This window comes from Phyllobates terribilis, unplaced genomic scaffold (assembly GCF_046119375.1).
Source record: "Phyllobates terribilis strain yellow unplaced genomic scaffold, ASM4611937v1 Scaffold_5__5_contigs__length_657084704, whole genome shotgun sequence".
Lineage (NCBI taxonomy): Eukaryota > Metazoa > Chordata > Amphibia > Anura > Dendrobatidae > Phyllobates > Phyllobates terribilis.
In genome coordinates, this window is record NW_027362765.1 from 410,112,357 (window position 1) to 410,129,779 (window position 17,423).

The 17,423-nt window shown below is 45.6% G+C and overlaps 1 protein-coding gene across 3 annotated transcripts in view; it reads right to left on the reverse strand.

Moving 5' to 3' along the window:
* The window catches only part of STK32C (serine/threonine kinase 32C), a 428,186-nt gene extending 411,511 nt beyond the window's left edge, over positions 1-16,675 (reverse strand). For all 3 annotated transcript variants that reach the window (XM_073685111.1, XM_073685112.1, XM_073685115.1), the window contains exon 1: positions 16,263-16,675. In XM_073685111.1, the coding sequence (XP_073541212.1) occupies positions 16,263-16,344 (82 nt within the window). In that variant the 5' untranslated portion in view covers positions 16,345-16,675. The remainder of the gene's footprint in view (positions 1-16,262) is intronic.
* Between the last annotated feature and the right edge of the window lie 748 nt (positions 16,676-17,423).

Below are 17,423 nucleotides of genomic sequence, written 5' to 3' on the forward strand. Positions count from 1 at the left end.
GGGGAGGACTGTTGCAGGGATACTAACCCGGCTGAGGGACACCTTTGATACCCGCACCTCAGCCGAGATCAAGCTTAGATTCTACGGGTGCAAGCAGCGAGCACACGAGAGTATAAGGGACTATGCCCTGAACCTACAAGAGGCCCTGAGAGCCATTAAGCAGACCGACCCTGACGGCGTGGGAGACGAGGACAGGCTGTTGACTGAACAATTTATAGAGGGTTTATATTGCAATGCCCACCGAACCCAGTTGCGGGCAATGGCCTTACAGGACCCTCATCTGGGATTTGCACAGTTCAAGGACAGAGCCATCCGGGTGCTCCGAGAACCGGCACCAGGTGGCGTTGTGACCCACAGACGCCCCACTACCACTTACCACCAGGAGGCGGCGCCCTTGTCGGCAGGGCCTGTGGGAGCTGATGCGCAGGCTTTGAACAATGACCCGGCTCCAGACCTGCACCATCAGGTCCAAGAGCTAGCTAAAAGCGTTGCCGCGCTAACCCGAACTGTGCAGTCTTTACAGGTTTCCACTCCAGGGAAGATCCAGCTGGCATCCGGACCGGAGGACATCCCGTGGCGTCGACCAAGGAGGACCCCACCGGCCAGAGGAAGACCCAGCGACCGATACAACGAGGACGGACAACCCATCTGCCGCCGCTGCAATCAACCCGGACATATGGCAAGGTACTGTCCTTTAAACTGGCACAACCTGGGGTAGAGGGCCAAACCCCAGGAAAAAGATCATCAGGCCCATCGAACTGGCGCGACAAATATGTGGGAGGACGTCCAGTCTTGCCTGTGGTACTGGATGGCATCCCCATGAGTGCCCTACTGGACACCGGGTCACAGGTTACCACTATCCCGTACGTGCTCTTCAAGCAGTAATGGAATGACTCGGATATCACCCGCTACCCTGACGACGACTTGAGTATCATCGCCAGCAATGGTCAGCCCGTGCCACAGATTGGATTTAAAGAGGTGACCATTAAAATCGGTAGAGTCGAATTGGCGGCACAGGGACTGATCATTGTAGAAATTGACAAGCACGAGAGTCACCCAAAGATAACTCTAGGAACTAATGTAATTGAAAATTGTCTTGCAGAGGTGATTTTCCTTTTACAGCAGGTTGCCAAGAACGCCAGCTCCGGCCAGCAGCGAGTGCTCCAGAAAGAGATCCGGGCACTGATGCGACGGCAACAGATAGAACTCTCCGGTGGTGAGATTGGTAGCGTAAGAATGTGTGACCCTTTTCCTATTGCCATGCCCCCAAAAAGTGAAATGATGATTTGGTGCCGGGCAGCTATTGGTCTGAGAGGTAGAGATTACCAGGCAATGGTAGAACCAGTTTACTCAGACAGTAGGCCCACCATTTTGACAGCACGGGGGGTGGTCAATGTACGCCATGGGAGGGTGCCCGTTCGCATAATAAATATCGGGAAGAGGGAAGTGTACCTGCCCCGGTATGCCACGCTAGCCAAATTGTATACCATCAATCAAAATTCCATACAGTCCGTAGAACCCTTGCCTCCATCTTCCCCGGAGGAAGGTAACGACTCTAAGGAAACAATGGAGGACTGGTGTCAGCAACTACATTTGGGTACTGACTCCACTCCCTCACACCAGAGACAGGGAGTCTATCGGGTGGTTCAAGAGTACGAGAGAGTGTTTAGTAAACACCCGTTAGACTTCGGGCGAGTCAAGGGGGTAGAACACCACATCCCCACGGGAGACCATCTTCCCATAAAAGAGAGGTATCGACCCGTACCCCCTGCACACTACCAACACGCCAAGGGGATGCTTAGGGACATGAAGGAGGCTGGGGTGATCAGGGATAGCTGTAGCCCCTGGGCAGCTCCACTAGTCTTAGTCAAAAAGAAAGACAACACCATGAGGATGTGTGTAGATTACCGGAAAATCAACCGTATCACACACAAGGATGCGTACCCCTTACCAAGGATAGAGGAGTCTTTGGCTGCTTTAAGATCTGCTAACTTCTTCTCTACCTTGGATCTCACTAGCGGGTACTGGCAGGTTCCTGTAGCAGAGGCGGACCGGGAGAAGACCGCATTCACCACCCCGATGGGACTTAGCGAGTTTACCTGCATGCCGTTCGGACTCTGTAACGCACCAGGAACCTTTCAACGATTAATGGAGTGCTGTCTGGGCCACAAAAACTTTGAGACGGTCCTGTTGTACCTGGACGATGTCATCGTATATTCCAAGACTTATGAGGACCACCTGAAACACCTGGCGGAAGTGTTCGAAGCTCTGGCAAACTACGGCCTAAAGGTAAAACCCTCCAAGTGTCACCTCCTAAAACCAAAGGTGCAGTACCTGGGACACGTGGTGAGCGCTGACGGAGTGGATCCCGACCCTGATAAGATCACCGCAATTAAGGAATGGCCAAGTCCCTCCAGTGTAAAGGAAGTGCGGCAGTTCCTCGGGTTGGTAGGCTATTACCGCAGATTCATCCCCGGTTTCACCAAAAAGGCAGCTCCTATGCAGGACCTCCTGATAGGCCAGTCCCAGAAGGCCAAGAACCAGAAGCCGCCCTTCAAATGGGAGAAGTTAGAAGAAGAGTCCTTCCGCCAGCTGAAGATGGCCCTCACGGGGGATGAAATCCTGGCGTACCCTGATTACAGCCAGCCCTTTATCCTCTACACCGACGCAAGTAACATCGGGCTAGGAGCCGTACTGTCCCAGATCCAGCAGGGGAAAGAACGAGTAATCGCTTACGCCAGTCGAAAACTGCGACCCACCGAAAGAAACCCTGAGAATTACAGCTCATTTAAGCTAGAGTTCCTGGCAGTGGTGTGGGCAGTCACCGAACGCTTTAAGCACTACCTCGCTTCTTCCCGGTTCACCGTGTACACGGATAACAACCCGTTGACACACCTGGACACGGCAAGACTCGGTGCCCTAGAGCAGAGATGGATGGCCCGTCTGTCCAACTACGAGTTCACAATCAAATACCGGGCAGGACGCTCCAATACCAACGCGGACGCCCTATCCAGGATGCAAAACCTACCGGACGTAGGAGAAGATCCAGAGGGACTGGAAGAAGTCGAACTCCCCGCGTTCCACCGTCATGGGACTATCCAGTATTCCCATCGGGTAAGGAGTAAGCAAGCCGCTACGTTTAACCCCTTGCCTCACTACAACTGGGAGGAAACGCAAGACAGTGACCCTGCCGTCCGACTGGTGAAGGAGATGCTGACTCGGCCAGAGGCTCGCCTTGACCCAGACGCTCCGGAGGAAGCCAAACAACTGTGGGCTGAGAAGAGTCGACTGTTCCTTTACAAGGAGAAGTTGTGCCGCAGAATGGTTAACTCCCGGACGCATGAACTAATCTGGCAAGTAGTGGTGCCACGAAGAGACGCAGCCATGGTGATGGAGGCATACCATGACGGGGCTGGACACTTCGGATGGAAGAAGCTGGAGTTCCTGCTGCGCGGGCGGTTCCACTGGGTAGGCATGAGGGGAACCATCGAGAGGTGGTGCAGAGACTGTGGCCCGTGCAACCTAAGAAGGAAGGACCGTGCCAGCCAGAAGACCCCCCTTCAGTCCATCGTCACCAAGCAGCCGTTGGAACTGGTAGCCTTGGATCATGTAAAACTGACCCCAAGCAGAAGTGGCTACGTCTACGCGTTAACCATTGTGGATCATTACTCCCGATTCTTGGTTGTCGTCCCCGTTAAGGACTTAACAGCTCAAACAGCAGCTAGAGCCTTCCAGCAGCACTTCTGCCGTCCACACGGGTACCCGGACCAAGTGCTGACGGACCAGGGACCTGCCTTTGAAGCGGAGGTCTTCCAGGAATTCTGCAATCTGTATGGCTGCCGGAAGATAAGGACGACACCCTATCATCCGCAAACTAATGGACTTTGTGAGAAAATGAACCAGGTGGTAATGGATCTTCTGAAAACGTTGCCCCTGGAAGAACGCAGTCTGTAGCCTGAGAAGCTGCCCGACCTGGTGGACCTATACAACTACATCCCTGTAGGTTCCACCAACTGTACCCCGGCTTACCTAATGAGGGCAAGGCCTGGTAAGCAACCTGTTGACCTGGAGATGGGAGTCCTGACACCCGAGGACACTTCACCGGAAGCAGACTGGGACACAGAGAGGCAGCAGCAGTACCGGAAAGTACAGGAGAGCGTGGAGCGAAGTCTCTGTCTCGCTAGGGAAAGACAAGAGAAAACTTACAACCAGTATGCTCCCGCTGTTCCCCTGGTACCCGGAGAGCAGGTCTTGAAGAGGAAGAGACGGCTCCACAAGTTGGACGACCAGTGGGAGAAGGACCCGTACACCATACTGCCCTCAAGCCACGACAACCCAAAGGTCTGTACCATCAGTAAAGACGGAGGGGAAACCACAGCCATTGTATCCCGGGATCACCTGAAGAAGTGCCCCGAACAGCTACGGAACCCAGAAGGAGAGCAAGAAGACCCTCGACCCGTAGAGGAAAGGGAAGATATGGTTAGTACTGTGCTCGGAGACTTCCCTCGGTCCTGGACTCAAGTCAATGGTGCAGTTGTGGTACCCGTCCTCACGTTCCTCCAACCAGCATCCCAAGTGCCTACGGAGCAACAGGTAGAGCTGGAAGAGCAGCCGGTCCAGGAGGCAGCAGACTCCACACAAGCAGAACAGGAGGATCAACCCTCTGCTCATAGTGAGCCTGCCGTACCCCTAGTGAGCCAAAGAGCCCGTAGACAGCTGCCCAGTTTACCCTTGACAGCTCCTACACCCTGTAGTTCAGGGCCAGTCAGTCAGCTCCGTAGGTCCACTAGGGCCACTAGAGGCCAGTTACCCGCACGTTGGAGGATTTGAAGTGTTTAAATTGTTTTATTTGTGGTCACCTGTCTGTTACTTGTAAATAATTATGTGTTTCTAGTTATTTTTAGGAGTCCTTGGTGGATTTACCGGGAATCCTTGTACAATTGGTTGGAGCGTAACCTAGGAATGGACTAAAGACTGTTAAGGACTCGGGGCAGGACAGACCCCTACCTGGTTACGTCTCCCTGTTTTGGTGAAATGGACACCTTGCTTTTCTTCAAAACTGCACCCGGTTGCGGACACGCCGTAACCATCTTTATGTGTTTTTCTTATTGTATTATTATTGTTTATACCTTGTTATGTTTTTCTAAAAATATGTTTAGTCCCGGAGTACAAAATTTCACTAGGGGGGAATGTGGCACCCCAGGGGTCTGGTTTCCACAGTAACAGCAATGTTATGTCTGAGAGCAGGTGGGAGGTCTCTTGGTCAGGGATCCTATGCATGCCACACCTCCTGCCCAGTCCTGGGAGGGGAAGAACTTCCCCTATATAAACCTAGGGCTGAGGCAGGGTTAGTGTGTAGAGAAGAAGTAGAGACAGAGAAGAGAAGCAGATATAGGAAAAGAACATCAGGAGCTCTGTGGGAGCAGTGCTATAAGGAGTCAGGGGCTGGCAGCTGCAGAGCTCGCCCTGACTGGGAAGCTATCACCGGACCCGGAGTCCGAGGCTGTGGGGACTAACTCCTACCCAGCAGCAGAAACCGACCGGCAGGGGATTTCAGGTCCTCCGGCCAAGAAACCCGAAGGCACGGTCACACGCGTGGGACCAGCACCGCCGTCGTGGAGCGGACGCTACTAGAAGGCCCCGAGTCACCGGCCATACGGGTGAGCACCACACGGTACACTCAGGGACGTGGGCTACTTATACCCGCCTCTAGCAAGGTAGCCAGAAGAGTACAGTCAGTTTGGGAGGCCTACAACTCCGCCTGGCCAGGGGAGATCCCACCTGCTCAAGGACTGACCAGGCCCCGATCGCTAGCCAGTACTCCGGGAGGGTCTATCTTTATCACCAGTAAAGACCCTGAACTACACCGCATCGTCTCTGAGTGATTCCTGCTACCCCCATCATCCACGTCGGCTGCCCTGAGGCCATACCCCTCCCGTTGGGGGTGATACTATCACGCTGCACAATCCTACCACCGGCCTCAGCGGTCTGCCCTGCAGCGGCAGCTCCTTCGCTGCATTCAACGGGTGGCGTAGTCGTCCAACATCTACCGCTAATACAACGCCACTTAGTCTGACTCCCTGGGCACGGACCGGGTCACCGCCACGAGACTACAACCCTCAACAGATCCGGCTCCGGGTAAGCTCCTGCATGCGCAACGCTGTGCGACACAGGCCCAGGGGCGCGTCATCTGTATGTGCTGTGAGTGTGCATATACACGTGTTTGTATGTGTAGTATGTGTATTTACATGTGTATGTGCAGTGTGCATGTGTGTATATCAATGTGTGTGTACATACATGTGTATGCATGTGCAGTGTGTGTACATTCATGTGAATGTCCATCCATAGTGTGTATATCAGTGTGTGTGTATATACAGGTGGATGAATGTGCAGTGTGTGTATATACATGTGCAGTATGTGTATATATATGTATATGTGCAGTGTGTGTATATTTGAACAAATGTTGATTTTTTTATTCAAGAATAAATGTGGATTGTTGTTCATGAAAAAAAATAGACATCCCCTGAAAACAAGCCTAACCCATCTTTCAGAGCAAAAAATATCAGACAATGTCTTATTTTGAAGGGAAACACGGTAATACATATGCCTTGGATCCTGGGTGTACATGTGTATGTATGTGCTGTGTGTATATATATATGTGTATGAATGTGCAGTGTGCGTGTGTATAGACAGGTGTATGTGCAGTGTGTGTGCATATTTGAATAAATATTGATTTTTTTATTCAAGAATAAATGTGGATTGTTATAGACATCCCCTGAAAACAAGCCTAACCCATCTTTCGGAGCAAAAAATAATATAAGACCCTGTCTGATTTTGGGGGGAAACACGGTAATACATATGCTTTGGATTCTGGTTGTTGGGGTAAGCCAACAAGCCTGGCTGCCATTCTGGATATATAAAGATACTGCAGAATTGCAATAATCAAACTACAGTATCTCACACACAGTGACAGCCAGAGTGATGAACTGCAATCCCTATCCAGCACCTGTCTTTTTTTAACAAATACATTGGCCTGTGCTGTGAAGTGCCCTGTCAGAGAGGAGAAGGTCTTTTACCTTTCATTTCCATTGAAGCAGAAGTAAAATAATGATGTTACAGAGAGCTGGAGCCACATTTGACACCATAAAGTCAAGATGTTCATCTTAGGAGCTCTCATTAGTTCAACATCACATGAGGCTACACAAAAAACTTTCATGTGCTTGACACAGCGGGTGACCGCACCGGCATGCCCCAGTATATAAGCACCGTAAAATGGATTATTTCCAGTACTTGATATCTAGTATTTCATTTTATCAATGTCAGGTGTAGATACCGCCAGAAAATGTGCATGTGATGAAAAAGACACTTTACTCTTCAGTTAAAAGTTATGTTCACTTTACCAACATTTTTATTGGCAGCAAAAAACTCAAAGTAACGCAATAAAGTAACTTTGCATTTAGTCGAAAACAACTATACAGTTATATTTTTGTATGCAGCTCCCATACAGAACTACAGTTAGGTCCATATATATTTGGACAGAGACAACATTTTTCTAATTTTGGTTCTAGACATTACCACAATGAATTTTAAACAAAACAATTCAGATGCAGTTGAAGTTCAGACTTTCAGCTTTCATTTGAGGGTATCCACATTAAAATTGGATGAAGGGTTTAGTAGTTTCAGCTCCTTAACATGTGCCACCCTGTTTTTAAAGGGACCAAAAGTAATTGGACAGATTAAATAATTGTAAATAAAATGTTCATTTCTAGTACTTGGTTGAAAACCCTTTGTTGGCAATGACTGCCTGAAGTCTTGAACTCATGGACATCACCAGACGCTGTGTTTCCTCCTTTTTGATGCTCTGCCAGGCCTTCACTGTGGTGGTTTTCAGTTGCTGTTTGTTTGTGGGCCTTTCTGTCTGAAGTTTAGTCTTTAACAAGTGAAATGCATGCTCAATTGGGTTGAGATCAGGTGACTGACTTGGCCATTCAAGAATATTCCACTTCTCTGCTTTAATAAACTCCTGGGTTGCTTTGGCTTTATGTTTTGGGTCATTGTCCATCTGTAGTATGAAACGACGACCAATCGGTTTGGCTGCATTTGGCTGGATCTGAGCACACAGTATGACTCTGAATACATCAGAATTCATTCAGCTGCTTCTGTCCTGTGTCACATCATCAATAAACACTAGTGAGCCAGTGCCACTGGCAGCCATGCATGCCCAAGCCATCACACTGCCTCCGCCGTGTTTTACAGATGATGTGGTATGCTTTGCATCATGAGCTGTACGACGCCTTCGCCATACTTTTCTCTTTCCATCATTCTGGTAGAGGTTGATCTTGGTTTCATCTGTCCAAAGAATGTTCTTCCAGAACTGAGCTGGCTTTTTTAGATGTTTTTTAGCAAAGTTCAGTCTAGCCTTTTTATTCTTGATGCTTATGAGTGGCTTGCACCATGCAGTGAACCCTCTGTATTTACTTTCATGCAGTCTTCTCTTTATGGTAGATTTGGATATTGATACGCTTACCTCCTGGAGAGTGTTGTTCACTTGGTTGGCTGTTGTGAAGGGGTTTCTCTTCACCATGGAGATTATTCTGCGATCATCCACCACTGTTGTCTTCCGTGGGCGCCCAGGTCTTTTTGCATTGATGAGTTCACCAGTGCTTTCTTTCTTTCTCAGGATGTACCAAACTGTAGATTTTGCCACTCCTAATATTGTAGCAATTTCTCGGATGTTTTTTTTCTGTTTTTGCAGCTTAAGGATGGCTTGTTTCACCTGCATGGAGAGCTCCTTTGACCACAGGTTTACTTCACAGCAAAACCTTCCAAATGCAAGCACCACGCCTCAAATCAACTCCAGGCCTTTTATCTGCTTAATTGAGAATGACATAACGAAGGGATTGCCCACACCTGTCCATGAAATAGCCTTGGAGTCAATTGTCCAATTACTTTTGGTCCCTTTATAAACAGGGTGGCACATGTTAAGGAGCTGAAACTCCTAAACCCTTCATCCAATTTTAATGTGGATACCCTCAAATGAAAGCTGAAAGTCTGAACTTCAACTGCATCTGAATTGATTTGTTTAAAATTCATTGTGGTAATGTCTAGAACCAAAATTAGAAAAATGTTGTCTCTGTCCAAATATATATGGACCTAACTGTATGTGTCTTAGTGGTCAAAGAAACTCTGTGTTCTGTAGCATATGTTACTGCTCTCCATAGGTTGGCAAAAAGAATGGGTGGTATGGGGGCCACATTTAACCACTTTACCACCTTGCGATTTTAAGTTTTTTCGTTTTGATTTTTTGCTCCCCTTTTTCCCACAGCCAAAATTTTTTTTTTATTTTTCCGTCAATATGGCTGTATGAGGGCTTGTTGTTTGTGGGACGAGTTGTACTTTTGAACGACAGCATTGATTTTACTATATAGTGTACTGGAAAACGGGAAAAAAAATCCAAGTGCGGTGAAATTGCAAAAAACGTGCAATTCCACAATAGTTTTTTGTTTTTTTTTATTTACCCTGTTCACTAAATGCTAAAACTGACGTGCCATTATGAGTCCCCAAGTCAGTACGAGTATGCAGGTACTAAACATGTATAGGCTCTATTTTATTATTATTATTTTTAGTGGTGAAAAAAAAAATCCAAAGTTTGTAAGAAAAAAAATGTTGCCATTTTCCGAGACTCGTGGCGTCTCCATTTTCCATGATTTGGGGCCAGGTGAGGGCTTATTTTTTGCATGCTGAGTTGATGTTTTCACTGATTCCATTTTGGGGTAGATACGATGTTTTGATCACCCGTTATTGCACTTTATTGCAATGTTGCAGCGACCAAATAAAAACGTAATTCTGGCGTTTTGATTTTTTTCGCTACACCGTTTACCAATCAAATTAATTTAGCTTATATTTTCATAGATCGGACAGTTCTGAACGCGACGATACCAAATATGTGTTCATTTTTTTTTCACTGGTTTATTTTGTATGGGGCAAAAGGCGGATGATTTAAACTTTTATGTTTTTTAAATGTTTGAAATATTTTTTAAAACAATTTATTATCTGATCGCCTCTGTTACACATAGCAGGGCTTCAGCCCAGCTATGCGTAGCATAAATCATGATCTCCTATGAACGCCGGCTTCGGGCCGGCATTCATAGAAGATTTGCAATGACAGGCACGGGAGTCTTCAGCAGACCCTCGGCTGTCATGACAACCCATCGGCTCCCCACGATCATGTGACAGGGGCGCTGATGGGCGTGTCTTATGATGCGCTTATGGCTCATGCGAGTTAAATGCTGCTGTCAGAGATTAACAGCGACATTTAACAAGTTAACAGCTGCGGGTGGATTGCGGACGCACCCCCGGCTGTTAGAGGCACATGATCAGATCAGCTGTCATGTCCAGGGAAAGATGCGGGCTCAGCGCCAGAGCCTGCATCAAATCCAGGGAGACGACTTTGGGCGTACCTATACGTTCGAGGTCATAAAAGGGTTAAACTGAATCTGTCACCATGTTTGGTGCAACCGCAGAGGGGCCCAAGAGGTAAAACAGCCCATTTCTACCTCCAAAGCAGGTGGAATTGTGCATTTTTATGAGCTTTTGGACTGCAAAGGGCCCATATATTGTTCTTGCACAGGAGCCTCTTCTGTCTGTGTCCACCAGTGCATTAATATACATTATATGATGGCTAAAAGTAAGATAAGAAAAGGGTGAAGGCGCGCTGACTAAGCCAATGCATTTTCTAGTTCACAGTGTAAAATGCACATGTAAGACTTTACCTAATCCATTAGTGTTACACATATAAATGACTAATCCAATTAGTCATTACGGCTTTAGATGTGTTCCCTCCAGCAGCACATAAGCTGAGAGCAATACACAGGAGATATTTCATGCAGCGCTCCCCGGGAGATGGAGCTTTACACACATTATAGTACATAAGGATGATACATCCGACTCATACAAACACATAAATACATTAAGAACATATTAAGGTCATTAGGAGACTTGCTTGTATCTTGGCTGTGCCTAATGGGCTTATTGGTATCTACATAGAGTATATAGTTAGAGAAAACAGATATAGATCCAACTGTATTTTATTTTTATTTTTTTATAGGAACCAAACAGCATACTGTGTCTTTAGGACCTATAAAAAAAACCCTGTTCCATAACATTCATTCAGGCTTGGACTGGCCCATGGGAGAACAGGGGAATCCTCCAGTGGGCCACCACCCTCTTGAGCAGTACTTGGCACTAAATACTTGTATCACTATGTACAGACAAAGGCGGCATCTTATTCATTTAACAATCTACCCAGTTCATTGTTGTATAAATTTGTGATTGAGGATAATGTCACATTTGCATGTAGCTGAAAAGTGGGGCCCTGGAGTTGGTTACTGGTGGGCCCTGGGCACCCCTGTCCGACACTGCATTCCTTTATTATCTATTTTCTATCATTAAAAGGGTTGTCAGAATAAGAGGTTAAAGGGGTTGTCCACAACTGGACAACCCTTATTTATTGGCATATGTAGGGAAAAAAATAATTATATAAAAAAAAAAATTATATAATAAATATATAATAAATTTTATAAAAAATAAATAAAAAAACAATACTCTCCTCCCTGACTGGCTCTTCTGTACTCAGCACTGTGCCCCCTGCCAATTTCCTGGCATAAAAATGCAGCAGAGACGTCACTTTTGCTGTCGCTGATCGTCAGCAGCCCTCACTTTATGTATGAGCAGAAGAAGCACTGCTATAGTATGGAGGAGCAGCATCGGCCCAGGTAGGGGGATTATCACATTTTGTATTCTATTTTCTCCCCCTTTGGACGTATTAATAAGACAATCACATGGTAATAAGCAAATTCACGGGTGTTCTGTATCCAGTGATCAGCTGTAATTTGTATAAAGTGTTCAATTTCCGCGTAGCGCCACCACAGGAGGAGCAGAGCATTACACAGTGGTTACAATCAATAGGATGTCACTCCTACAATGCAAGCTCCTCTGCTCCAGGTGATGAATCCATGTCTCCAACTATGGATCCTTTTCATTAATTTAGAATGTGCTAATAAGGAATCTAAGAATGTCTTTCCGACACCAGACATATTCTTTATCGTTGATGGCAGATGCATTAGATAAGCAACGCACGTAATTAAAGCAGTTTGTATCAGTTTATCTTACTTATTCCAATAGCTACTGTATATTAAAGGGAGAATAACTTTGATCGAGGCTGATCTGCTTCCTTTTTCCCAAATGAACTTTATTGAAAAGAGACAGAAGAATTTATGCAACATTGTGGGCCAGATTATTCTGCTTTCTTAATAACTTAAAACTGATTAGTGGTGCCATCAGTTGGATCAATCCAATAAGAGCTGAGAAAAAAAATATCCTGAAAAATATGAATGCAATAAATCATCCTAAGGGCTCAATCAGATGTACGTGGATCTCTGTCCAATTTCAGACCTCAGCGCGCGGACTGGCAGCAGCTCTCCCGACCGGAGCGTGACAGTGACAGCTTCATATATCTCTATGAGGCTGTCATGCTCGGGTAGAGAGAGCCGCGGACAGGCCAAGTATTAATGGTCCATGCTCAGACCGATATGCATAGACGTCTGAATGAGCCTTTAGACAGTTGTTGGCTAAGCTGACAACCTTTTATTCCAAACCCCTTCCCCTATAAACATGCACATTTGGCTCTTCTGGTAGAGCTATATCTTCCTGAAGAGGAAAAGGATCAGCCATCCTAAAATCCAACATGCCCAACCCTTAAGTCTCCTGTTATCTACAGAGAAAGCATCACGCCCATGAGATGCTTTGTCTGTGAGGAAAAGGATCAGCCATCCTAAAATCCAACATGCCCAACCCTTAAACCTCCTGTCATCTACATAGAAAGCATCGCGCCCATAAGATTCTTGGTCGGAGAGGAAAAGGATCAGCCATCCTAAAATCCAACATGCTCAACCCTTAAATCTCCTGTCATCTACAGAGAAAGCATCACGCCCATGAGATGCTTGGAGAGGAAAAGGATCAGCCATCCTAAAATCCAACATGCCCAACCCTTAAACCTCCTGTCATCTACATAGAAAGCATCGCATCCATAAGATTCTTGGTCGGAGAGGAAAAGGATCAGCCATCCTAAAATCCAACATGCTCAACCCTTAAATCTCCTGTCATCTACAGAGAAAGCATCGCGCCCATGAAATGCTTGGTCGGTCTCCTCGAATCGCAGAGTTCAGCCAACAGTGATCTAATGCATGTGGTTTCCTTTAGACCTCATGTAATGCTTATAGTCTGATCCATGCAAAATCCCTTCCATGGTCCATCCATGCCATACTGGAAGACGGCCACAATGGCACGCACACGCAGTGTGGCCTTACGGATAAGGTCAAGGCTGCTTTTAAACAATATGTGAAGGAGCTTTATATTTGTGTGCAAGAATGGAAACTGAACCTGTAAGAACAAAGTAGGAAAACCTTTCCCAAATAAAATCCTTTTTTTTTTTTTGCATTATTCTTATCGGATGCAACTGGCAATGCAAACTTTCCTGGCGTCATCTAAAAGCAAATAAAGGAGTAGTTTGCACTCTGCACCAAATATATGCACCAAAAATACAGTACATAGGAGTTTCTGGAAATCCTATCTGCATGCCATGGAGAAATATCACGCTGAACATGGAACTTTCTGTCGGAATTCAAATCCAGCTGAGAAATATCACGTTGCATATTCGTATCATCAGAGGTGCCGCAAGTTTCTTCAGACGGCTATCTCCCAGCATGGGTTTTGGTTAATAACAGATCTTGACATCTTAATTAAAAAGTAGAGCAGTTTCCTACTTCCCTGTCTTATAAGAAAGTAGCATGTCTGTACTCAAGCAGAATAGTGGAGGCAAAAAATAAGATCATAAGACACTTGAGTGCAATGGATCACATTTGTACAAGTGGTGTGAAAGTTTTCCTATTGGGTGGAGACTTTGTATACCTGAAGTAAGCTCCATATTGGACGGAGCCATAATACAGAACCTCTGACTGCCACAGATTTCACATGGGGGTAGTGGGAGGTCATGGGGACTCACTATTCCAAGGAAAGCTGTATGACATCCAATATGGCTGCACCTAGCTTTCTCACATTCCTAAAATATCAATTGTGTCTAGTTTTACAACAATACAGTCAACTACCGTATGATTGCAAGTCATTACAATCGTTTATGTATTTGGGAAAACTGAATGATAATTCACAGTCTTGTAGATTTGGAAGTTTTGCCTAAACTATTTTAAAAACTTCAGAGGGGATTGGGAGGTTTCTTTCTTTTTATGGTGGGGTCTTTTAGAGAGAAGATTATTTCAGTATTATAACAGAATAATGACATCAGGCTGGTAACTATTACAAACATGGTCCTGGTGTATCAGCGGTGACATTACAAACATGGTCCTGGTGTATCAGTGGTGACATTACAAACATGGTCCTGGTGTATCAGAGGTGACATTACAAACATGGTCCTGGTGTATCAGCAGTGACATTACAAACATGGTCCTGGTGTATCAGCAGTGACATTACAAACACACCCCCTGAGGAAGTTATATATGTGATACGCGCATTGGGGACAGTGGTTGATGTGCTCCTTGGATCGGCTATGTAAGCCTTATAATTGGGTCTTATGCTGCATTTATACTGTGTAATCGTCCTTTATTTGATATATGATTAATTCATTTATCACTGGCACTTTAATATTACAAATTATTTTCATTTACAAATACTGTATATACTATTCGGTACCCATTTCAGCCCATGCTGATGGTCTCTTTGTGGCCTCCTGAAAACCTCTAGTACTACATGTGATCATCTACTGAACTATAATTATGCTTTAAATTTATTCAAAATAATATTTATTTTTTTATAGCTCTGGGGGGCTCTTCTTTTTTTGGTATGGCACTAGCGTATCAACAGTAACATTACAACATAGTTCTGGTGCAATACAACGGTTGAAAAATACTTAGGTCTGTCAAATTCAACCTTTCTCCGCCAGTTATACATTCTCTACCGCTAGATTATTTATAACTTTCAATGCCATTTGTTATGAGAAAAGCATCCAGCCCTTTCATAAATGTGGATATAGAATCTGCCATTACTACCTCTTGTAGTCGGGCATACCACAGACTGCTCTAACTGTAAAGAATCCTTTCCTATTTAGGTGCTGGCACCGCCTTTCCTCCACACATAATGAGTGTCCACTGGTCCTTATAAGGTCCTTGGAAAGACCACATAGTACTGGTGGATGAACAGTGACGCTATAAACATGGTCCTGGTGTATCATCGGTGATAAGACACTGAGCTCTCCTCTTTAGTCATGAGTTATACTTCTCTACATTCAGAAGAACAATGAAATAAAGCTATTAATAAATGGGCAATGGAACCAATATTTTTATGTAATGTAATATTTCTACAGCACTTAGACATTAGAACATAATAAGAAATATACTTTTAGGACTCATTCACACGTCCATGTTTAAACACGTATGTGAAAAAATGGTGTCGCTGTCATCCATGTTTTGGATCAATGTGTCACCCGAGTGTCCTCAGTCATCTGTGTTTTTCACGGATGGAAAAATGAAGTATATAAAACTTCTATCCTTTGCAATGTTAAATACCGTACACAATTGCGATCCGTGTGCTATACGTGTTTTTCACGGACGCGTAGACTTCTATTGGAACTTTTCAGCCGTAATACCGGGAAAAAAACGGACATGTGTCTGTGAGTTTCGCACAGTTATACAGTCCACAAAAAAACATTAACATGTGACTATCCCCAGAGATTATAATGTATACGTGTCCTATCCATGGAAAAAACGGACACGTGCAAAACGGACGTCTGAATGAGGCCTTAAGCAAGGTAAATAATGAACAATGATGTTTTCAAATGCACAAGTAATTACAGATGTAGCAGAACTTAGTGTCTCTTTACAACTTTGGACAATACATTCACCTTCAGTCCTATGTAAAACCAGAGATACCTTGCCGCGATATCACAAAGCTCAGCGCTAGTATATTTGCAGGTAACCTCATTTTTTACCAGTTATATCCTGATTACTTAAATAGCTTCTTGACTGCTTAACAGCAGACACTATTAACAAAGCACATACTCTGCTACACATACTTAAGAAAGTTGACTGCTATCAATTATTAGGATTTGCAACTGTCAGAAAGTGCCAAAGCAAGGAACAGAATAAAAATGCAAGCCCATATAGTGCATATAATACACCCTTCCTTGTACTTACCATCCTCCTTCTCATCAAACACTGGTCTTTTGGAGGAAGTGTTGGCCCCCATCCTTTTCTTCCACTTGTTCCAGTGAAACATTGATGCAGAGGTGGAGATAGCATTCCCTATCTCCTGCAAATGGAAGGGAGAGATGTTCAGAAGGCAAGCTTCAGATCCCAGGTAGAGACTCAGCTCTTCAATGCTTCATCCAGGGGGTCCTATTGTGTGTAGGGGGGGGGAGCTCCACTCCTGGCTGCACTCCTACATCCTGATCAGCACCATGGACAGCTCTGATTTATGAGGTACCCTGGCACTGGGGTTTCCCTGCCAGCATTGAGAAGTGCCCTTGTTTGCTGTGCTCTTAAGTGCACTGCTTCCACATACTAGCTGCACGCTGCTTTCTCCTTATAGTGAGAATTAATGGACTCAGAATCTAATGAGGCTCACTTATGCCACCATCAGGGAATAAGGAGAACTGCATGCAGTTTTTAAAACCCATAGTGAAACACGTTAACAGTATTTTATTTACTAAAACCAAGCAAACTTAAAGGGGTTATCTGGTCTTAAACTACAGTCACTTTACGTGACTGCCGACTTGTGAATCCTCCCATTTTGTGCACTGTGAGGATTCTCCGGTGACGGTGCCAGGAGCAGCGGATGTATAACCACAACTATGTGATTGCATATGTGGCATCCCAGGGGTCCGGTTGCCACAGTGGCATTGCCTCCCTCACAAGGGGTGATGCCATACCTGGAAGCAAGCAGGGGTCCCACCGCCACTGTGATGCTGTTATCAATGCCATATATACCAGGGGCGGCGTGGTTGCCCCAGTACTTAGGGGAGTCGCACACCCTGAGCAACTTTGAGGAGAGACTGCGCAGTTTGTTTAAAGTGTACCCCCTGTCTGAAGAGCAGAAAGTCAGCATCCTCATATGCCAGCTAATCGGTGCAGCCCAGAGAGAGGTGAAGTCCTGGCCGGGCAGGGACAAAGGCACTGTCAAGGAAATACTGGCCCGGTTGAAAGATACCTTTGACACCCGCACCGCAACAGAAATTAAAATGAAGTTCTACGGGTGCAAACAAAGGGTGCAGGACAGTGTACGGGACTATGCTCTAAACCTGCAGGAGGCGCTGCGGGCCATTAAACAGGTAGACCCCGACAGTGTGCGAGATGAGG